This window comes from Stegastes partitus, unplaced genomic scaffold, assembly GCF_000690725.1.
Source record: "Stegastes partitus isolate 25-593 unplaced genomic scaffold, Stegastes_partitus-1.0.2 Scaffold3647, whole genome shotgun sequence".
NCBI lineage: Eukaryota > Metazoa > Chordata > Actinopteri > Pomacentridae > Stegastes > Stegastes partitus.
Window position 1 is genome coordinate 27837 of NW_007581378.1, and position 22578 is coordinate 50414.

The window sequence follows — 22578 nt, forward strand, 5'->3', positions numbered from 1 at the left end:
TTTCTATTATTTAAGTAGTGCAAATACATTGTGAAAATCATTTATTTATAAATAGCGTGTAAATATGTTTATTTAATTGAATTCCTTATATATTTTATTTAAATAAGGGCTGTATGAACCGAGTCATTTTAAGAGTACTTACTATATTTGCTGTCAGATTTTAACAGATTATATTATTTAATGTTAATGAAAGATGCAGAGAGAATCTGTGTTAGCTGAGTTGTGCAATAGAGAAGTTTAAAGTCGGCCTACTGTCTTGTATGTCACTTTATCAAAGTGGGTTTTCACATCGGTGGCAAAACACAGAGACACAAATGAATTCTAGTGTAGGACAAAGCAGTTGTAAAGCAGACAGGTTGTCTAAACCATTAATAGGGTTTCTGCTGTGTAGTTACACAATACTGACTGATATACGGGACGCTGTGCAAAGGCAGTAGAGCAGAGTGTGAGCTAGATTTGCGGTGAAACATTTGTGAGCGTGTTTAAAACTGGAGAGATTTAGTGCTGTGTGAAGATACTGAGCTGTTTGACTGCAGTGGAAATTATTTCTTTGCACCAACTGAAAGGCGGAGTTTGCACCACTGTGAAGTACTGCAGGTTAACGGAATATATAAGAGAAAGGAGCTATGATAAATGTATAAATGCAAATATGATCTAAAGCGTATTAGTGTTAAATACAGTATGGAGCAAAAATGTCTATATACTGTATGTACATGTACTTCTTACTACAACAAAACAACTACTTTATACCCAAAATGTTGCAGAGATGTTCTTTACAAACGATTGTTTAGTAACTGATGCCACTTTTGAAGATGAAATATTAAAGATTGTAAAATTAATTTAAGGCTCGAGTTTGATTTGTATTCACATCAAAGAGATGTTGGACTGTTGATTCTGTGGGGGGAAATCACAACAACAAACAGCAAACACAATAACTGGATCTTCTAAAATTAAACACACTGAACGGACAAAGCTTGCGAAATCTAAATGACAACAGTCGGCAGTTGGATCGAGTTACTTTCGCCACCCAAATATCATAGTCAATATGGATTTATTATTTAGAATGATGTAACCCAGTTGACCCACTTTTGTTTGTGTTGTCAGTGAGAGGAACAAAAGCCGCTGTAATAATCGACAGTTATAATGGACAGAGCTGGAAGAGGAAATCAGATCCTTTACTTCAGTAAAAGTGTCAGTACAGCAAAATAAAATGATGCTATTACAATGAAAACTCCTACTTCAGGAAAGTACATAGGTATTAACAGTACAATGTGAGAATGTTGTCAAAATATTAAAGTGAGAGTTCTGGTTCGGTCCCTCTGACTGATAAATAATCATACATTGTATTTATTTATCTGTGTAGATAAGAGGAAAAACATCTTCAAGAACCAAAAAGAGAAGCCCAGTTGCTTTTGACTGAAGCTCTAATGATTATATATGGCATCATTAGACTATTAATAGTGAAGCATCAGTGTGTTGGCAGCGCGTTACTGCGGTAGCTGCTGCAGGTGGAGCTGGTTTAACGACTTTACAAACAGTATTATATGCAGTGACAGCAGATAAATCTGAAGTCTTGTGATGAATGGGCAGAAGAAATAAGGAAAACAAAGTTCAGATATAAAAATGTGTTTTTGGTTTTGGATTTTTTTCTAATCTTTGATTTTGGTGAGATAATTTGTGGATTATTTAAACATTTATTGAAACCATGTAAGACATTTAGAGTGGTTTGGTGGAGCTATTAACATGTCATTTAGTCATTTTAAATGTGACTCGATTACACACTACTTTTTATGAGAAGCGATAAAGGTTGGAAACCGCAGGTTCATCTTTAGGTTTGTTATATCATCTGTTGTTTAAAATCTTAATTGTAAAAGTGAATAAAACTGTCAGATAGTAGTAGTAGAAAGTACAATATTTCCCTCTTAAACGTACTGAAGTGAAAGCGTAAAGTAGGATAAAATGAAAATATTCTAAGTAACTCATAATTGTAATTAAGTAGAGTAGTGTCTGAGTTAATGTCCTTAGCAGAGAGGAGATTCATTGAGCACAGATGCTGTTTCTCTGTCGGCCACAGAGCAGCTCCTCTTGCAACAGTTGAAGAAAGAAGCCGCTACAATCAGCGACAGTCTAGTTACAGAACAACTGCAACATTTTCCCACCTGGTTACACCCAGTAACCACTAATTTCCCTATCTATTTTAGAAATGTAAACATCTTCAGGATTCACATGTTGCCATGGCATGACACACACTAGCTGAAACCCCTGTCCTGATCCTGTAGTGTGGCCTTGTGGCTGTCCTCGGTACTACATAAACCCAAACTATCTGTAATATGGTGTCCTAAAACCTTCAACTACCGAATCTCCTCCTATGAAACAACTCATTAACAAAAATCCACTCCTTGAGAACGACAGAAAACAATTCACAGAAAAATTGTTTTAATAAAGGATATTTTAATGTTAGGACTTGAGTCAAGTTTTAAATGTCACACATTTAACAAAGTGCAGAGTGTAAATTTATTACTTTTACAACCAATTACATTATTAATTTGAAGACGAATGTTAGTCTAAACAATGTGTGACTCACTGCAAGTCAGCAAACACATTTTTTATTTGTAGAGCACACATTTTCCCAACAGTTTAATGTGTAAGAATTGTATTAATTCAGAATAAATATCAAAACTTTTAAGGCCTTGTGCATTTACTTGCAAAATTAAATTCCTTATTTTAATGTTGAATGACAACAGGTAAACAATATTCAAAATAACAATTCATAATCCCAAAGAAGCTATTCAGAGGATAAACTCACTTGAATTTTGTCCTGAAATCTGAATAAACTCAGAGCAAAGACACTCATGGCATCAACAGTATGTTTTTCCTGACTACACAATAATGGAGGTAAGTTGCTGTTGGCATAACAATCTCAGTACATATCATTTACAATGCCTGGCTTAGTCATGTAAATAGAAACTTTACAAATTCTTCAGTATTCCATGCTATCAGACATACATTGAGGCTGTAACAGTTTGTCTTTGTGAAGTGAGCTAACTCTACAACATTGTAGATGAAGCAAATCAAAGATGGAAAATGCTGATGGGTCCAGTCTTTAAAAAAACACAACCCTATGCTCTGTGGTCATCAGATGTTTTGAATGAAACAAGCGACTTAGAGGTTAGACGTTAAATACAGCGGCTCAGGTTTGGTCAAACTGTAGTTTCTGAAACACTAAATACAACAACAAGCCAGTAATTCTATCTGACTCTGGTCCTGTCGGTGGAGTGAAGTCTCGTCATAGTGACCAAAGAAATACTAAAAAGAAGTCAGAATACAATATGGCAAGTAAATAAAATAATTACTAAATTGCCAAGTAGAACAATTCAGCAAGTATGAACAAAACCAAGACAGCTTTTATTCAGTTCCTTGAGAAAGAAACTGGATTGCTGTAGTTGTGGGTCATAAGATCAGGTTTTTGGTCTTGTACGGTCAAATAAAATGCAATTTAGTACAAAATGTGGCCACTGATCAAGGAACAAGTGACAAACTTTGGTACTATATTCAGATGCAGATTTGGGACTTTGGCCAAAAAAAAAAAAAGATAAAACACAAGAGGACACCTTGTTTGCTGGTATATGGTCTATGACTATGTGTATTTTGATGCAGATCTGGATAAAAATTATACCAATGTAACACATTTACACTTCAAATATGTATAATTTACCTAAACTCCATGTGAAGTGTTAAAAATTTGACCAACAGTCTACAAGAAGATGAGGAGAAACTCACCAATCAGAAGCTCTGATATGCACGATAACGAAAAAAGGTCAATGACTTCAAGAAGGTGAGGTGATGAGTTAAAACGTGACATCCTTTTAGAGGCATTAAACTCCACTCTCCACTGTCATGATTTGGTAATAGAAAGGGTAAAAAGGCCAACATTGGTAAGAGCGTAAGGCGAAAGCATGATAAGCTTAGTCAGACTTTGCTTGTTTGGTGCTGGTACGGTAAAAGCTGGCTGTACACCAAGAACTGGAAATTACAAGTTCTGACAATAAAATCATGTCATCCTTCTTAACATGTTAACATTTCAGGCATCTGAAAATCTTTCTGTCTTGATTCTGTACACGTCAAATTATTTCTGGACTAGTCAACTGATTTTAATACACTTCCTGACAGACTTCCATAATGAAGCATCTTAGTGGCTACGTATGTTTAAAAAGCCTCTCAAAAGTACTAGTGCATGAGAGGATAAATTTAAAACACAAATCCAGAGGATATATATAATGGATTGGCTAAACCAGGGGAAGTAATCTCATCAGCAAAGTAATCTTCATGAACAAAACAAACCTCGAGCTAAATCCGATTTATCGTATATAATAGAAATCTCTTTGTATGCTCCTGGCCACAGTGGCTGATACACCTTATAACCCCACATATGTAGAATACACAGAAACAGAGCCTGAAACTGAATAGAGGAGAGTTTCCCAGTGAAGAAGCTGTTAATGTGGACTGGTAGCAGAGATCAACCTGTCAGCCACTGGCACAGAAGTTATCAAGTATTTTCTCTTCCTCTTCAATATGCAAAATTCTGTCTATCGCTGTCCAGTTATGTTGTTGCCTCCTGGGTTTATGACGACGGAGTCCAGTAGGGGACGGAGAGCCTGGCCAAACGGCCTACAGAGGAAACACAGAGGGCAGTACAGTTACTCTGAAATCAAAAGGGCCAAAGAAAAGGCTAAACAGATTACTGTATGGGAGCTGGGCAAACAAAAACACATTGAGTACAATAAGACTTAAGTCATTCAATAGAGAATAAAGCCCCTTTCACACATGCACTTCTTTCTGTTAATCTGAGGGCATGCAAACGTGTTGGCTTCATGTCTAAGTAACACTCAGCTCACTTTTATGTAAAAATTGCAACAGCAATCTTACTAGGAGGGTCTTTATCACTTTCAACACAGCACAAGTCTGACCCACATGCAGTTGTGTTAATGGACAGGCACTGACAACTAATGCAGTCAAAGAGAAACAGGAAGAAAGCTGTCCAGGTGACTTCTACTGCCCCTGTGGTAGTGTTATTATGTCCTGCCATTAGTTTAAACTGAGTCTTTTTTTACTCGTGTATCTTCATGTATTATACATCAGTTGACCTACAGTTCAATCTCGTAAGAATGACAAATATCGTACATATACCACGGCTGTCTTGGTCACTGTGGTGGTCTGTGTCTGAATGGCAGAATGTCTTCATTTTAAAGCCACAAATTGATGCATAAAAAGGATTTAAGACATATACACTGACAATGGGACAAATGAGAAATAGACAGTGTGTGACAAACTGTCACAAAAGATAATATTTTAAAATCCTTTTACTACTGCCACATTTTTTTGTAAAATTACTAAGTGATGAATGTTGCAATGAATATAAATTAGTTTTTTTTTAAAAAAACATAGGGATCCACCATCACACAAGAGAAGACATCAGTCTGCGATGTGCAGCACATCCTGGGTTTTATTTGGGGTCGATGTTGATGCATTTTCTATTTTCCTACAGCTACGTTTTCGACTTGCCCCTTACCTTTAACATTTATGGTGGTTAATGTAACATTATATTGCATTACTGTGTACAGTACATATATATAACTAATTTCACTTCCATTTTTTTTCCAACCTAGACTCACACATTACTAATTTATTGAGTTTTAGTATTGTGACAGCTTCAGCACGAGCAGAGATGCTGATTTACTACAAACATAGAGAATAAGGAAAAGAGAAAAGAAGGGACGCTTTGCTAGTGCAAGAGCAGCTTTAAAACACTTATTAAACTGAGCTGACTCACGTGGACAGAACTTCAGATGGAAGGTCTGTAATGTACGATGGGATCTTTTTGCCAGTAAGGAACTGAGCCACCTCGTTGCTGAAACTGTTGCAGTTGTGCTCAAACAAGTTGTACTTGTCACCACTGAGAACCATGAGAAGAGAAAGAGAGAGATTAGACATAATATCAGACGAGAGAGAGAGAGCAAACGGGGAGGTGAAGGGCGGGTGAGGAGCAGGAAAAAACAAGATAGAGACATTCTGACGGTGAGATAACAGGGAGAACGGAGGTACTTCTAAGGTGTAGTTCATCTCTTTGCTTTCTGTGTCCTTATTTCCTCACATCTCTTCTGCAAATTGAAGCTAATATGTCAGAAAATCCAGACAGTATTTAAACTATTTCTAACATAAAATAATAAGATGCATCCCCCACCAACTTCCCTGCTTTGGATGAAAAGCTACTTGTCTGGCAGAAGATGGGATTTATTATAATGTCTTTCTCTCTGACAGCTGTGACATATGCACGAACTGTCTGATGAGGAGGAGCTTTTACCTGTAGGTGGACTCGGCCAGTGACATTAAATACTCCATAAATAACTCTGCAGGGACCTCAGTGAAGCCCATGTCCACAACAGAGTCAGGCTCGCCCAAAGGAGTGCCACCCTAGGAACACAAACACACCTGAGTGGATGCCTTGCTCCAAACACTAATGAAAGTATCTTGATCCATTACTTTTTAATGTACAGCACTAAATGGGATAAAGTGTAATGTTTATGTTCTGTGTGTTTAACCCTATTCAGGACTTTCATGTTGCCATACATCCATTGGACCCCAAGAAAGAACATGTGAAAAATTTTGTTGGTATTCATTATAGACTTTTATACTATGTTAAATACATTTTCTGATAAGTTGACATATTTTTGGTTCCAAATGCATGACAACGTCCCTCTTTTTATATTAAAATAAAAAAATCTTCAAAAATTAAAAAACAATACCTGTCACCGAAACCAAATGGCCTGGGGTCCAAAAGACCCCAAAAGTCCTGAATAAGGTTAAGGTAAAATAACAGAACTGATTCTTACAGGTGGACAATCGTTGATGCCTTCTCCAACAAAGAAGTACTCCTTTCCGTGGACCACGATGGCTGTGTGCCTGTAAAACACATTTTTTTCAGTAAAACCAAAGGCAGTGAAGGAAGTTAACCACAGTTCCCAAACAAAATAATCCAATAAAGAAGTACACTCACCATATACCATCAAGCTGTTTCCCTGTAAAGAGGTAATAAACAGATTTCAGTTGGTATTAACTTATTCCAGTCTTAGCTATGTGTCAGGTAGCTTATCAAGGTAGAAAAACACAGTCATAGCTGTCTGCAGCATCGTCCCCGCCACCTCCTGGTTCCTCTTGCGGCCCTGGGCGCACTGACTGCGGCTCTTCAGAAACTCACCAAGCATGACGGGGCTCAGCTGGCGGGCCATGCCTCTGGACAGGTCGTAGATGTACAGTTTCACCGGATAAGAGCCAGCTTGGTCCATGCTGACACGAAAGAACTTCCTTAGCTAACCTGGTGTAAAGTTCCGTGACTGGATAGCTAGCTTACCGGTAGCTATAGCAAACAAAAGTTAAAATAAAAAACTTTTAGTGAAACTTCTACAAATATACGCACAGGCTACAGACTGTTTAAATGACAAGTAGTAAATAAAGTAGTAAATGTAAAGGTAGCCCGAGATTGCCGGGTGCTGACAGCGGGTGCTGTGTCACCGTCTGACTGTAAATAATAACATGACTGTCAAAAAAAGTGCTTTAGCGTGAGAACCCTTCTTCCGGCCTTTCCGCAAACAGTCCCGCCTACTTCCGTTTCATTGGTTGGTATCTTGGCCTGGCAGTTGAACCCCCAATAGGAGGCGAGCCGTCCAATAGGCGTTTTCAGCGTGCGCGTTCACGTACCTGAACGCGCCACTCATTGAAACTAGCCCGGACTTGTGGGCAGAAAGCAGCAGAGCTTGGTAAGCGATTCCAACCACCACTTAGCTTGTGTTTAGTAAGTTGTTTTTAAGTGTATTATATATTATTTGGGTGCTTTATTAGAAAGATAAAGTAGTTCCTTTAGCGATCCGTAAATAAATACCGATGAAGTGAGCTAACAAGTTGCTAATTACAGGCTAAGCTAGCTAACGTTATTGTTCTTGGCTAAAGTTGATACTTGATATAATTAAACATTAATAGGGCCATAATGACTACATTACTACAGTTTTTGCAGGGCTTTTGCTGTGCTTTGCACACCATTACCCTCTGACTAAGTGAGCGCCACACTTCTGTTTGTGTAAGTACGTGTTTAGTGAAAGTTTGGAGGGGCGAAGTTAGTAAATCAAAGAGAAGTGAGATGCGTCGGGAGAGGCCTCCTGACAAAATTATGTTGTTTGAATCCAGTTTAAGTGTTGCTGTACTAGAGAGTTTAAATATAAAGTGCTGCAACAGTATTGAGAGGTTCCTATTATAACTGCAGAGTCCTGTGACAGAAGCAGCAGCAGCACTAATGGCGGAGTGGAACACCTACTACCGCAACGAGGACGAGGATGAGGAGCAGGAGGAAGGGGAGCAGTCCGGAGGTGACATGAAAACTCTCTTCTTATTATTATTATTTTTTATTTTTATTTTTTTAATCAGTGTAATTTTGTCACCTATTATCTCTCACTCTGATTTGATCAGTATTTGTGTGAACCCTTGAATCGCACCAAAACAAACCAGGTCTTTGTCTTTGATAGGAGATTACAGAATCACTGGAAGAGACAGTTTGGTGTTTTTGGTTGATGCCTCCAAGGAAATGTTCATCAAAGGGGAGGATGGAGAGCCCTCCAACTTTGACATGACCATGCAGGTAAGATCCCCAGTTCTCCATCTCTTTTGCTGTTAGTTGCTATTAGTTGTTTGTCTCCTTTGCTTTGTCTTTGTGTTCCAGCTAGGGATTGACCGATTATCACTATTATAAATAAGTAAATAATTTCAAACACACAGTATTTTGTCTCTATCATAACCAACTCTCTCTGTGTCTGTAGTCACCAATCTATGAACTTGAGTAATGTGTCGCCCACAGTAATATCTGTTTAATGACATGTCATAAGTAGTAGCCTATCAACAGGATAAATAAATGTAACTTTTATTTAAGAAAGTTTTATTTAAGCAAGTGTAAATTGTAAATAAACAGAGGCCTTTCAAAAAAGTTTGTGCTGGAGTTTGTCCAAATTTTTAGCCCAAATGTAAATCAGTTTAAAATATTGTTTATCGTCTACTTTATTATGACTAATCAGTATCCATATTAGTATAGGTGCTAAAAATAAAAGGTCATTGTTTGATCCAAAGTAACAGCTATTCTTGTAACAACTGGAAATGTTTGGATATCCAGATTGTAACGTGTTTGGGAATTGCAAGAAATGTGCTGGAAGTTTCGTGGATATTATGTGTAGGTTGAGACAATACATTTGAAGAAAGGCACTTTTAAGCATAAATCACCCAGATTTTCTGACAGAAATCGCATGAGAAAAGTGAAGCTTATGTGCTGCGTACCACTTTATTGCTCTCAGAAACATCTTCCTTCATTTAGCAGTCTTACAACAACACGAGCTTGTGTGCTGTTCCTTCAGGTTGTGCGCAGCGTTTACATGAGTAAGATCATCAGCAGCCACAGAGACCTGGTAGCTCTGGTTTTCTACGGCACAGAGCAGAGCAAAAACCCCAGGAACTCATTCAAACATGTGTACGTGTACCATGACCTCGATGAGCCCGGTAAGATGCAGCACTTGTCAAACTAAACTTCATCTATAATTCTACTGTTTTGCTGCAAATGTGGGAAGAGTTCTTGTGCATAGCTTTCATGCCTCAGATTTGTTCAAATAAAGCATTTTCAACTTTTTAAGTAGCTATTATATGTTAATTAGGAAAAGCATACGAGCACTTCCTGTGCAAAGTTGCAGCAACATACTTTTTTTTTTCAAATAAACACGTGTATGTGGAAAAAAATCTTGACTGGCGACTCTTTAAGCTTTCCTGCACTGATGTAGCTCTATCTTTCTTTCTCGGTATTTCTCAATCAGTAAACTACCTATTTACATCCCTATCTGTCTGTTCTGTTATTTTGCACAGGTGCTAAGCGAGTTCAGGATGTCGATGCTCTGCGGGGGGAAAAAGGTGCCCAGCTGGCAGCAGAGACTATGGGCAGTGGAGCGACATCATTAGGTGACGCCTTGTGGTGCTGCGCAAACCTCTACAGTGACATCAAACTTCGCCTCTCGCACAAGCGCCTCATGATTTTCACCTGCAGAGATGGACCACACGGGGGCGACAGTGTAAAGGACCGACAGGCTCGCACTAAGGCCGGTGATCTCAAGGAGACTGGTGGGTCTGAATCAAAGGCTGCTGCTTCTTTTATAAACACCTGTTAGATTGCTCTAGCCTGTAAAGCTGTTTTAGCAGGTTTAAGCCTCTGTCACATTTTTACTCGCTGTGGGCTCATTTTTATCCGCAATATAAACTCTGTACTTCTATGGAAACAGTACCACCATTTGTATTTTAATGCTATAATTCATAGGAAAAAAGATAAAGTTGTATTTCTTTGATTATTTATTGTACAAAAAATGAAAAATCTGGTTAGAGCAAACAGCTTATAATTGGAAAATGTTTAAATGAAACATATAGGATGAAGTGCTTTTGATGAGATGTCAAGATTATAAGCTTAGATTTGGTTACGTTTCCAGACCAAACAGCACTTGACAGATTAGTAGGTTAAGAAAAGTTTAAAATGGGGCAATTCTTTCTGTTTTTACAGTTTCTGGAAGTGGTAAATAGTGTCTTTTTGGCCGTTTTGTTACAACAACAGGGCTTTCAAACCCGTTGGTGGGTTTTGGGGTTCAGAGGGTTAATTTCATCAATACAGTCAGCCTTTAAAATTTCTGACTTTTCTATGACTGTAGCACACGCTTCAGTTTTAAGATATTTTATTGCAGTGTGATGGTTTGTTGTGATAGATTTGGCTCCATGTAAGCTCTTCTGACTCATTGCTCCTCTCTTAGGTGTTGTTATTGATTTAATGCACCTGATGAAACCGGGCGGCTTCGATGTCTCGCTCTTCTTTTGTGACATTATAAGTCCACCGGGCGATGATGGTGAGCTGGGGCTGCAAGTGGAGCCTTGTGAAAAACTGGAGGACCTCCAGAAACGGGTCCGGGCGAAGGAGCAGAAGAAGCGAGCCATGGCAAGGTGGAGATATTATCAGTTATTCTTTGTGTTCCTTTTTTTTATATAGCCTAACTCTTTTTTTGTCTTATATTTATTGCTCTATATTCTGTTGTTGTTTTTTTCTGCCTTTTGCGGTTTTCTCACCTGTTCTTCACACCACTCCTCCCTTCCTGTAGGTTGAACTTGTGTCTTGGTGAGGGCTTAAATTTGGCCGTGGGAATTTATGCAACTGCTGTGACGGCTCGGAAACCAGGCGCCATCAAACTTTACAGGGAAACCAATGAGCCGGTCCGCAGCAAAACTCGCACCTTCCACACCCAGACTGGTAGTCTGCTGCTGCCCAGTGAGATAAAGAAAGCCCAGGTAAAAGCAGACTTAATGAAGTTGGTTGTTTTAAAGATCCCCTTTGGATAAAAAAAATCTATTTTTTTGTGAACATGTCCATGTGGAGTTTTTTGTTGTTGTTGTTGTTGTTTTTTTAAATATATATGTATATATATATCTACTCAAAAACATACTGTAAGTAAAATAAGCAGTCAACTCCATGGCTGAGTATTTCCACATTAAAATTACGTCAAACTGAAGTCTTCCAGGCCTTTATATGTTACAATCCTGAGCAACAAAATCAATTTCTCTCATTGTTCCGAATCATTCTTCTTCTTCAGAATCAGTTTCTGGCTCAAACATGCATGACTGAATTACTCCAATATTAAAACTTGCTATTGTGTAGCATAGAGTAGTTTTACAGTGACTCAGCGTAGTTTAAGGTGAACTGGTGAACTGGAGCAACGAATGTGGAGTAAGAAACAGGGATTTCATAGATCTGCACATACGAAAGGAATCAGCTGTGTTAAATCTAAAATATTTGAGTGTAGGAAGGGATTATTTTCATGAAAATATGTAGCTTAGAGGCACCAAGATAAGTTTTTGGTAGTTTAACGACTTTGCATGTGTTTCAACACTGATTTAAATTGCACATTTAAAAACTTCACTTTGTCTGTATGTGTGTGTTGTAGGTGTATGGTAATAAACAGATAGTGATGGAGAGGGACGAGGTGGACGCCATCAAGAAGTTCGACGACCCTGGACTGTTTCTGATTGGATTCAAACCTATGGAGAAGCTCAAACTGCATCACCATATCCGACCTGCTGTCTTCCTCTATCCTGAGGAGGAACAGGTGAAAGGTACGACTGTGTGAAATACCAAATGCATTTGAAACAACGACCATGTTAAGTTATATTTCTTGCACAGCTACAGTCAAAGTTGATCCTCTTTCTGTGCTGAATACATCTTGTATTTTTTTGTTTTTTGTTTTTCTCATCAGGTAGTGCATGTCTGTTTTCTGCCCTGTTGAAGAAGTGCAGCGAGAGGAACGTGTTTGCTCTGTGTCGTTGCATCGCCCGCCGAAACTACCCGCCTCGATTTGTTGCTTTGGTGCCTCAGCATGAGGAGGTTGACGAGGGGAACGCACAGATTAAACCACCAGGTCAGGAGGAGTTTCACTGGGATGCCTAAGAATGCTAGACAAAACTCTTTTAAGGCAACTGTTTGGCTTATCTCAGTTATCAGTTTATTGTGATATGCTAGACAGGCAAATACATACTTATACAAAAAGTTCCAAGACTGGTATCACAAAAGATATATGTCATGTTGATCACATTCTTCGATGTGAGGGGCGTCATTCGGTGCGAGTTCTTGCCACAGGGCCAGACGATCAACCAGCTCGTCTACAAAGAGATCCTGTGGCGTTTGCTTCGTTCAGTGCGCGAGAAGAGTTGAGAGTCATGGCAGGACAAGTGGTGGCTGCTTCACCATGACAACGCACCTGCTCACAATACCCTGAGCATCCCACAGTTCCTGGCTGAGAAGAACATCACCGAGCTGGAGCAACCTCCCTACTCACCCCACCTGGCTCCGTGGGATTTGTTACTCTTCCCCAAGCTCAAGGGGGTCATCAAGGAGACCAGTTTTGAAGATGTGGACGACATCAAGATGGCTGTGACGACGGAGCTGTGGAGGATCCCAGAAGAATCCGTCCAGGAGTGCATGGCGGCGTGGCAGAGAAGGCTGGGGAAGAGTGTTAGACTCCAGGAGGATTACTTGGAAGAGGAAAACTTTGTAGTTTGGATTTGAAATGTATCTTTTGTGACACCAGTCCTGGAAATTTTCTGACACACCTTGTAACTAAAGAATTAAGGTAATTGTTACTGTAGCGTAATGGAAGTTTGTCTTCTCTTGCTTTGATCAGGTTTCAATGTTATTTACCTGCCATATGCTGATGACCTGCGGACTCTGGATGTTCCTCACTGCCCAGCAGCCTCACAAATACAGGTGGACAAGATGAAGGAGATCGTCTCCAAGCTCCGCTTCAAATACAGGTCCATTAAGAGGCACTGAAAAGTGTCTTTTTTTTTTTCTTTTTGAAAAACTAGAGTAATCCTGTAACCCCAGGGATAGAAATTAGGCAGATTTAAAACGTGACAACTTTTTTGCTGAATATGAAAATTAACTGACTCAATTAATCACCGTTGTCAATGACGTAGCATCAAAATTAATATTTTTAACTGATGCAAGGTTTTTTATTGTGTGCAGTGGCAGCCCTACTAGTTCTAACAAGGTCCTTTGGTTAATTTCTTTTCGTAAAATGTTTTCATTCCTTGTAATGTAATTCAGGGGTGATGCGTTTGAGAACCCAGTCATCCAGCAGCACTACAGGAACCTGGAGGCCCTCGCTCTGGATATGATGGCTCCAGAAGACATAGAAGACCTCATCAGTAAGACTGAAACAGAATCCTGGTTACTTTGGTGGCATAAACATTGCTTATATCTTCATCTCACACTATTTTTTTTTGTCTGTGTCTCTTCTTCTCTGCCTCAGTGCCAAAGGTGAACCAGATGGATGGCCGTCTGGGTCCTTTAGTCGACGAGTTTAAGGATCTAGTTTACCCTGAGAACTACAATCCAGAGAGCAAACCAGCTGCCAAACGCAAAACAGGTCAGAACTGGAGCCATTATTATTTCCAGTTACACCTCAAGGTAGTGTGGTCATTTTGATGTATGGCACATTATAACCGAATCATTCTTTTGATTCCATGAATGAACTTGCAGCTGATGCTGGAGGCGGAGCTGAGAAGAAGCCCAAAGTGGAGGTGACAGAAGGCGAGCTGAAGGCCCACGTGCAGAATGGCACTCTGGGAAAGCTGACCGTGCCCGTACTGAAGGAGGCCTGTAAGCAGTTTGGGATTCGGACCACTGGAACCAAGAAGCAGGAGCTGATAGATGCTCTGACTGAACAACTGGGCTCATGAGGAGCTGATATTCAACCCACTCTTTAGCTGCTTTGAATAAATGAAAGTTGTAATCTTTTTGAATAGCAAGTACCCAGTGCTCGTTTGAGAGTCTTGTTATTGTTTTACACTCACTATGCGGCTATGAATTATGACATTATCAAGGCGCTATGTTCAGTGTGCAACTAAAAAATTCTGGGTTGGTGAGACTCGGTGAAAGTACACATTTCCATACATTTTTGAATGTAAATGTTTTTTTCTTCTTGTGAACAAGACCTCTCAAACTGGTTCATGTACGTCACAAGATTCTAAAGAAGTCCAAAGGCATTGAAAACATGGTTGTAAAAATCGTATAACTTGTGATTACATTTGCTGATAATGCTGCATTTGCATATAATAAAACTTTTTATAGCCATTCATGTAATATGTTTTATTCTCATAACTGCATTTATTTGTACATTGAACATGTGAAGCAACATTTCCAGTTCTTCCTGTAGCGAGGAAAAAAGGTGTGTCCTTCCAAACTAAGAGCTCAACATAATCAGCATACCTAGACTTTTCACTCCATTGTTTTGCCATACAGCCCAATAAAACTGCAGCAGTGTTCCTGCTGAGGGCAGGCCTGTGCAGGCCAACGCTTCTGCGCAACAGCAGGAAGAAGGAACTCATACAACTTTGACCAAACGTGAGTTGCGTCAGGCTTTTGGCAGAGTGAGAGTAGATGGCCTTCCTGGACAAGGTTTATCAGAATACACACCAGGTAATTCCTTTTTAAAAACATTTTGTCATTGATAAAGCTTAACGAGAAATGGACTTAAGAACATTATGTAGTATGTATATGATTTTCCTGATTTGGTTCACCCTCTCTTGAATTTTGTCTAAATATTTATAATACACAACTGAATGTTTTATATATATACATATATATATATATCCTGATTGTATTCCTAGCTTTAAAGGGAGACTTTGCATGATGACATTGCAAAACATTTGTCAGTGTTACTTTGACCTTTTAGATCTTTTGATTTGAAAGTTTTGAACAGAAGCGGTGTTGCCTATGCTTGTTACCTTGACATCAGCTGAAAGTCGGACAACTACAGAGAAATGGAGTGTCAGTGTGAAAACTACAACTCGGAGAATGCTGCTTCAGGTGAGAAAGAAACTTCAAACTGTACCAGCTTTATCTTTAGTGAAGAAAGATGCAGTTAATGAGTATTTCTTTGATTTTAACTTCCAATGTATGAAAAGACAACTGAAACAGAGACTTCACGAGATGCTCGTTACTCTCTTAATGGTTGTTTTTTTAGTGGCATATTGTAATATTGTGTCTTTATGTAAAAGACAAGCTATTTTTAAATTCCTGAAGTGCTACATGTGGGCTGTGCGGTATCTATTGTGTCAAGTTAGCAGGCAATTCTTTGACTTCCACATGCATTTTCAAAATAAATGTAAGCATTCTCAAACTTCTTACCTTCCAGACAGTTTGAGAAAATTTGTTGTTGTTGTTGTTTTAATTGCATCGTTTGTAATGCAGCTTGGGGATGTTTTATGTGGTTTTGTTGATTTATCAAGTTTAAACCAAGCAGCAGATGTAAACAGCCACATTTAAAAAGGTGCTAAAATTGTCTGCTCTCAAAATAAATCCTTAATTATGATGTCAATTGTGACATAATAAAGGGTAAAATGGAAGAATTAACTTTAAAAAGTACACCTCGGCATGCCTGCAGGCCTCAGCACAAACACAAAGCTCAACAGTGTTTTCTTGAGTATTTCATTCATTCACGCATTTCATATTTGGGTGAAAGGTAAAACCCATGATAAGTTCTGAACCGCACTGCATACTAATGTCCTGTTTTTCTCCCTCCCTCCCCTCTCTGTTTAGCCGGATGGCTGGGCGGCAACAGTGTCCAGATGGGAGCTTTTACTGTGGTGGGGTATCTTCTCTACAGGTTTTCACAAAGTCAGTCACTCAGCAACACCTTCACTCAAATGTATTCATACCCTTCCATTAAAGAAAAGGCTAAATTCACAATAGTGACTCAAATAACAAGAAACTGAAAAAAGTAAAAATAAATAAAGATTTGCTAAATTATAATTTAGTGATATAAGACATTGCTTTTGAATTGTGGTTGAAAAGAATAATAAAAAAAAACTGTCCCGGACAAATTAGAGCACTTTGCTGATGAGCAGTGGGCCAAAATCAAAACACCTGTCAACAGGTGCAGAAGTCTGACTGAGAGTTACAGAAAACACTTGATTGCCTCAAAGGGTTGTTCAACAAAATATTAGTTTACGGGTCCCATCATGCTTGTTTGCTTGTTTTTATTTTTTTACTTTTAAATATTTCTGTTGAACCACAATTCAAAAGCAGGTTGATAATTTTCATTACATTTTTTATTTATTATTACTTTGTCAATTTCAACTTATTTCAGTGACACCTGTTTCTTTCCCTCTTTAATGGAAGGGTATGAACACATTTTAGGACGACTGTATATATGATAAAGTAGTGTAGACAGTAGAGACTGTGTAGAACAGATGAAACTCTGGTGAGCATATTGGAAATGACACCACTTAAATTTAAAAGGCGTTACCAAAGAATTTATAGTGACAAACGCTTTATTAGCCTTTATAGATCTGTGTGCATCCATTTGTTAATTAAAAACACACATCTCTGATTTAAAGGGTAAAGCCGTTGATATTCTATATTACCATAATACCATCAACCAATACCATTAATAAACCAAAACCAGCAACACATTAGTCCTTCTTTCAACACTTCACTTAAATCAGCTGGACTGTTTTTTTCCTTTTAGCAACTTTTAGTTACTTAAACAGGAGTAAATAGTGTGTTTGTTGGTGATTATTTTCAGCAGCAGATCATTACACAATAAGCACGCTATGTTGACATCATCTCCCTGTGGCTATTTTTGATCATTCTGGGATGACAAGAGGGTCTATAGCAGTGGGTCCCTAAGTGAAGATTAAGCAACATGATTTTTAGGCATCTACCAGCGTTTTTCAGCCAGGATTGTTACATAAGATTAAAAAAGTTTGCTGGTCAACTGCTCCTACGTAGTTTGATCAGAGATTATACATTGAGATTACTTTGACATAGTCAGCTACTCAGCTACATTGAATTACTGTATGGTGTTGGGGTGCTGTGTTGTTGTACTTTAGTAACCGCTACCACCAGTAGGGATCACAAGGCTCTTGCACTGTCATATTGTAGGCCATGGCTGATTAGTCTGGGAGACCTTGTTCTATAAAAAAGAGAAATCATAGGCAGTGAGAAATACACATATGGATTATTTATAGACACACAGCGAGAACCATAAAATGTCTTTAAACCCGGTTGGTAACCTGTTATCTCCCCCAAAAAAACAACCACAAAATGTATTTAGTTCGAGTGCTTCAATTATAACTTGCTAGTTGTTTAGTGAATTTTCAAGATCCAAACGTGAATGTCTCTAATTCACCAAAACTAAACTAAAAGAGATTTTTCCATCAACAAATCAGGATCCAACACCATGAGGGCTTTTGTGTTCACATTTATAGCTGATACAGTTTAGGTCCAGATGAATAATAACAGAACAATAAGAGGTTCTGTTATTCTGTGATATTCATTATTGCCCCAAATGAAAAAAAAAACAAAAAAACTTTATAAATCACTTTATTACGAGAATTTCTGATATTGACAGTGGTCTGATTTCCCTGCAGCTCTTCCAGCTCTGATCCGATGGCCGATTCGTCTCTTCTGCTCTTTAACCGGTGAGTTCATTCATGGCAGTCTATCAAAGGTCAGAGGTCACTCACTGCTCCCTCTGGAAGATTGATTTAACTGTTCAACAGACTTGCACACAGAACTGTTGCCATCAGCAACTTATAATGTTGGTGTATAATATGAACTTAAATCACCAGATCTTTAATGTGTATTGTTTGTTCTTCCTCAGGTCTGTCAGCTCTTTGGGGCTGGGTGAGCCGCCTCGTGGGAACCCTCCGTGGTACAAAATATATCCCTTATTTCTGATCAAGACCAAAGCCTTAAAGACATTCAGTGACTTTCCTTCTCATGTTTTGTGTCTCAGGAATCCAGAGCCTGTTCAAGTGGCTGTCTCGAATTTGGCGGTTTATCGTTGGTGAGTGCTGCCTACACTTCAGTGTGATGTTGTTTACTCTTCGCTGTGTGTTGCGAATGAACCTTTTAAACGAAGGTCGGACAAAGTTTACAGTTTGCGTGGATAAGTTAAGGTTGTCAGAGGAAATGACTCAGTAATTCAAGCAGACACATGACAGCAATTTTAAACCTGAAGGGAGTGGGACTGTTTCACTGATGGATCGTAATTATACACCTATAATTAAAACTTAAGCCCACTAACTTCTAATCCGCTCCTTCATCAGGATTTTCCTCCAGGTTCAAGTGGGTGGCTGCTGTCATCAGAGCCATTGCAGGTCAGTTTGCTCCAGATTTCTATGTGCTAAATTTGCTGCTATTTCTGCTGTTTCTTGTTTGTCTCAGTGGATGCTCAAAACTTTTTCCACATCAATTCAAGATTCTTTTGTCACTTAAAGGAAGATAACATAATAATACTAATATAGAGTTTGATATCTGTAACAAACTTTAGCAATCCGTACAAATTTTAAGACATTCCTCACAACTGGCAGTTACCAAATGATGCTCATGTTAAATAACTACAGTCGTCCTCAAATGTATTCATACNCAATCCGTACAAATTTTAAGACATTCCTCACAACTGGCAGTTACCAAATGATGCTCATGTTAAATAACTACAGTCGTCCTCAAATGTATTCATACTCTCCCATTAAAGAAGGAAAAAAACAGCTGTAACTGAAATAAGTTGAAATTGACAAAAGCAATAATAAATAAAAATCCAATGAAAATCATGACATTGCTTTTGAATTGTGGTTCATCAACAACAAACAACAACAAGCAAACAAGCACGATGGGACCCGTAAACTAAAATTTCATTGAACAACCCTTTGAGCCAATCACTGCAATCAAGTATTTTCTGTAACTCTCAATCAGACTTCTGCACCTGTTGACAGGTATTTAGATTTTGACCCACTGCTCATCAGTAAAGTGCTCTAATTTGTACAGGACAATTTTGTGTTTTGTTTTTTAAAATTATTCTTCTCAACCACAATTCAAAAGCAACGCCTTATTTCACTAAATTATAATTTGGCAAATTTTTATTTATTACTACTTTTTTCAATTTCTCGTTATTTGAGTGACTATTGTGAGTTTTGCCTTTTCTTTAATGGAAGGGTATGAATATATTTGAGGAGGACTCTACATCTATGCTCAATCTAATCGTACCTGCAGACAATAAAGAGGAATTCTGGGTTAATTGATCAGATTGAAAAGTTTTCTGTGCATTTACAAGTTTTGTTTTTTTTTTTTTTCTAAACTTTCTGAAAACCTGTCTCTATAGGGTCAGATTCAACCAGCAGCAGCTCCCAGAAACCAGGCCTGAGGCTGATCCTGCTGGGACCCACTGGTGGAGGACGGACCTCACTCGCAAATACTTTGTTAGGCAACTCTGAGACAAGGACACCCATTGGCCCACTAATGGAGAGCACAAAGCGAAGGACAGCCATGGATGGCAGAGATCTCACAGTGATCGACACCCCAGATCTCTTGGGAACGTCAATGGGAAGCGACAGGCGAGCCAGTGAAGCTCTGAGGAGTCTTCAGCTCGCCAGTCCTGGACCACATGCTTTTCTGCTCGTGATCCGGGCTCCAGACTCCAGCGAGGGAACTGACCAGGATGCCACCCAGGCTATCCAAGCCGTCCTGGAACTGTTTGGAGAGGGAGCCGTGGAGTACATCATCCCAGTGCTCACTCATGCGGACCGCCTGGGCCGAAAGAACACTGTAGATGAGCTGCTGAAGGTGGACGCAGGGCGTCTGAGAAGGGCTGTGTCGTTATGTGGCCAGAAGCCTGAGCTGGTGGACAACAGGCCCGAGCTCCCCTCTGAGGCTCAGGGCGTGACATGGAGGCAGCTGGTGGGGCATGTGACGGAGGTGATGGAGCTGAGGGGGCACTTCGTCCACGAACTGCAGAGGAGGGAGGACCGCATCAGGGAGGAGCTGCTGGCTGACATGGCCTCCGCACTGGCTAGAAAACTGGGACACATGTGAATAAGAGGAGCAGAGAGAGTTAGTGTGTGTGTGTGTGTGTGTGTGTGTGTGTGTGTGTGTGTGTGTGTGTGTGTGTGTGTGTGTGTGTGTGTGAAAGAAAGAGCTGCAGAAGTGAAAAATAAGGTGGCAGAATTCATTCATGTGTTAAACATGCAATTTTGACTTTAAGTGCAAGGGTGATTCTTTGCCTGAGGTATTTTTGTCACTCTACTGGTTTACCACTGTCCAAATGAATTTACTACCGCCGGTTGCCTTTAGGTTTTCAACATGCCGCAGATGCTTTTGGTTAGATATCATGGCCGCACACACGTAATTTTCCTATTTCGATGTGTTGTAATTCTTCATTGTGCGTGTATTCTTTTGTGTGGGCCTGCGGTTCATGTTTTCGTACTCTGCTCCAGAGCTTTACTCTGCCGTGTCTTTCATAATTTATAAGAGATATCAAACTTTAAAGATGATCGGAAAAAATAAACTGAAGCCGTACTGGGACTAGAGTTCAGCAGTGCTGTTCAGAGCATTCTGTGTGTTCTCCAAAAGTCGCCAAAACAGGTTTTAAATGGTTTAACGATCACTTCTGCCGGCTCAGATTTAATTGCAGGTTTTATGGTCTGTATTTATGTTGCTGTGGTGAACAGATATCTGTAACAGGTCAATGAATGCTTAGCGCTGAGTGAAAGGGTCTATTTTTAACCGTGATTTATTAGGAATCTGTTAAAATATTTTGCTAGTATAGGGCTGTCAGTGAACCCCTCCAGTTAAAATAATGTTTTTCACCTTGTTGATGTGTTTTTATGGTGTTTTTTATATGCTAGAAGACACATCATTGGCAAAATAAGCAGTCAACGCCAGAGTATTTCCTCCTTGAAACTGTAGTTTACAGATGCCTATCTCAAAAATAGAACAGTGGAAAGCATCTGGACATCTGTTTTTGGTTCTTGAAGATGTTTTGAATCACATAAGAGGCTTTTTATTATTATTATTATGTCCAACATACTGATGGGAAGTCCAAGGTATTTATTATCACCCCCAAAGTCCCATGACTAATGGCCCCTTGATGAAACTACAAGGTAAGAGATGTTTGGCGAAAGATCTCAAGACTGCATTCTAAGTGACTGACAGGTCACTGATAGAGATGGCTGTTCCAGTTAAACACAGATGGCTTCCTTCACTCTTCTCTCAAACCATCTGTCTTCCCTGTCCAGAAGATGAACATTGTCGTTCCCAAAGGAGCAAAGTGAGAATAAATACCTCAGACTCCTCACCAGTCAGTCAGAACTTTGGAAGTCTCTTGGATGAGGGGTACAACATTTTCAAGAACCAAAGAAAAAGAAGCCAGACACATTCTAATGAAGTTTTTAGGATTAGGAGAAGCTACACAGACATCTCTCAAAAACACAGATTTAGACCTCCAGGATTTCATATGTAACAAAACTGAGAAACAAATTGCGTTAACGTGCAGCATTATGCTCGCTGTATCATTATTCTTTATTTAGAATTGGTTTCCATTCAACCATCAGGCTGAATTCCTCTAATATTAACTTACCATTGCATAGAATAGAGTAGTTTTATATTGTTTGAGAAGCAGAGGTGAGCTGGTGTGCTTGAGCTGCATTGAGTGGGGAAGGTGGAGAGAGACAGGGACTTAGGAGAAAGATTTACACACTTAGAGTTACATCTAAGCTGTTTTAAAACAGGGAGAGGTTGATTTCAATAAACAGACTTATGTAAATATGTAACTCTGATACACATACATGAGTGTTTTTGGTTTTAATCAGTGGCTGGAGAGGAATTTTCAAACGACTGAAGCACAGCGACTGAATGGTGACGTACAGAGAGGAGAGCTCTGAGGAGTCATCTGCCAGCTCCACTGAGTTTTATAAGTTTCACACCCAAAAAAAAATACGACCACAGCCACCAAAAAGCAACGTCATGTGACTAAATACTGACTCGTGATCAGTTAATAATATTCTTCGGCATGTGGCACGAAACACCACATCAAAGGCATGATACTGTGTCTCTGTGTTGGCTAAATGGGTATTATTTGGCGTCTCACCCATAACTGCATGTCAACCTCGGGACTAATTTTGTTG

General features: G+C 39.2%; 3 protein-coding genes across 5 annotated transcripts; 2 read left to right on the forward strand and 1 right to left on the reverse strand.

The window, feature by feature from the left end:
* Positions 1–2431: 2431 nt before the first annotated feature.
* Positions 2432–7592, reverse strand: LOC103376027 (desumoylating isopeptidase 1-like). Its single transcript, XM_008306368.1, has 6 exons — positions 7256–7592; positions 7055–7076; positions 6891–6960; positions 6362–6471; positions 5831–5953; positions 2432–4668 (listed from the first exon to the last, which is right to left on the reverse strand). The coding sequence occupies exons 1-6, from the start codon at positions 7341–7343 to the stop codon at positions 4587–4589; spliced, it is 495 nt and encodes a 164-aa protein (XP_008304590.1). The 5' UTR covers positions 7344–7592; the 3' UTR covers positions 2432–4586.
* A 172-nt stretch (positions 7593–7764) lies between these two features.
* Positions 7765–14747, forward strand: xrcc6 (X-ray repair complementing defective repair in Chinese hamster cells 6). Of its 3 annotated transcripts, none has more exons than XM_008306369.1 (13): positions 7765–7814; positions 8315–8417; positions 8574–8686; positions 9450–9591; positions 9949–10200; positions 10875–11061; positions 11217–11403; positions 12057–12225; positions 12366–12527; positions 13290–13419; positions 13715–13815; positions 13920–14036; positions 14150–14747. In XM_008306369.1, the coding sequence occupies exons 2-13, from the start codon at positions 8345–8347 to the stop codon at positions 14347–14349; spliced, it is 1833 nt and encodes a 610-aa protein (XP_008304591.1). In that variant the 5' UTR covers positions 7765–7814; positions 8315–8344; the 3' UTR covers positions 14350–14747. The 3 variants fall into 3 exon arrangements, with proteins under 3 accessions (XP_008304591.1, XP_008304593.1, XP_008304592.1); XM_008306371.1 differs by having other exon boundaries at positions 7796–7814; positions 8328–8417; XM_008306370.1 differs by lacking the exon at positions 7765–7814 and adding an exon at positions 7825–7849.
* A 623-nt stretch (positions 14748–15370) lies between these two features.
* On the forward strand, positions 15371–22224 carry LOC103376030 (GTPase IMAP family member 1-like). Its single transcript, XM_008306372.1, has 7 exons — positions 15371–15478; positions 16211–16288; positions 18046–18096; positions 18279–18329; positions 18414–18464; positions 18727–18777; positions 19779–22224. The coding sequence occupies exons 1-7, from the start codon at positions 15433–15435 to the stop codon at positions 20486–20488; spliced, it is 1038 nt and encodes a 345-aa protein (XP_008304594.1). The 5' UTR covers positions 15371–15432; the 3' UTR covers positions 20489–22224.
* The last annotated feature ends 354 nt before the right edge of the window (positions 22225–22578 follow it).

Bases quoted from the DNA above. Each gene is read 5' to 3' on its own strand.
- LOC103376030 (XM_008306372.1), top strand. From the start codon at position 15,433: ATGGAGTGTCAGTGTGAAAACTACAACTCGGAGAATGCTGCTTCAG. The intron at 18,097-18,278 runs GTGAGTTCATTC...GTTCTTCCTCAG, and splicing joins TCTCTTCTGCTCTTTAACCG to GTCTGTCAGCTCTTTGGGGC. The intron at 18,778-19,778 runs GTCAGTTTGCTC...CTGTCTCTATAG, and splicing joins TGTCATCAGAGCCATTGCAG to GGTCAGATTCAACCAGCAGC.
- LOC103376027 (XM_008306368.1), bottom strand. From the start codon at position 7,343: ATGGACCAAGCTGGCTCTTATCCGGTGAAACTGTACATCTACGACCTG. The intron at 6,961-7,054 runs GTGAGTGTACTT...TGTGTTTTACAG, and splicing joins AAACAGCTTGATGGTATATG to GCACACAGCCATCGTGGTCC. The intron at 5,954-6,361 runs GTAAAAGCTCCT...CATGGTTCTCAG, and splicing joins CTGGCCGAGTCCACCTACAG to TGGTGACAAGTACAACTTGT.
- xrcc6 (XM_008306369.1), top strand. From the start codon at position 8,345: ATGGCGGAGTGGAACACCTACTACCGCAACGAGGACGAGGATGAGGAG. The intron at 11,404-12,056 runs GTAAAAGCAGAC...TGTGTGTTGTAG, and splicing joins GTGAGATAAAGAAAGCCCAG to GTGTATGGTAATAAACAGAT. The intron at 13,816-13,919 runs GTAAGACTGAAA...TCTCTGCCTCAG, and splicing joins AGACATAGAAGACCTCATCA to TGCCAAAGGTGAACCAGATG.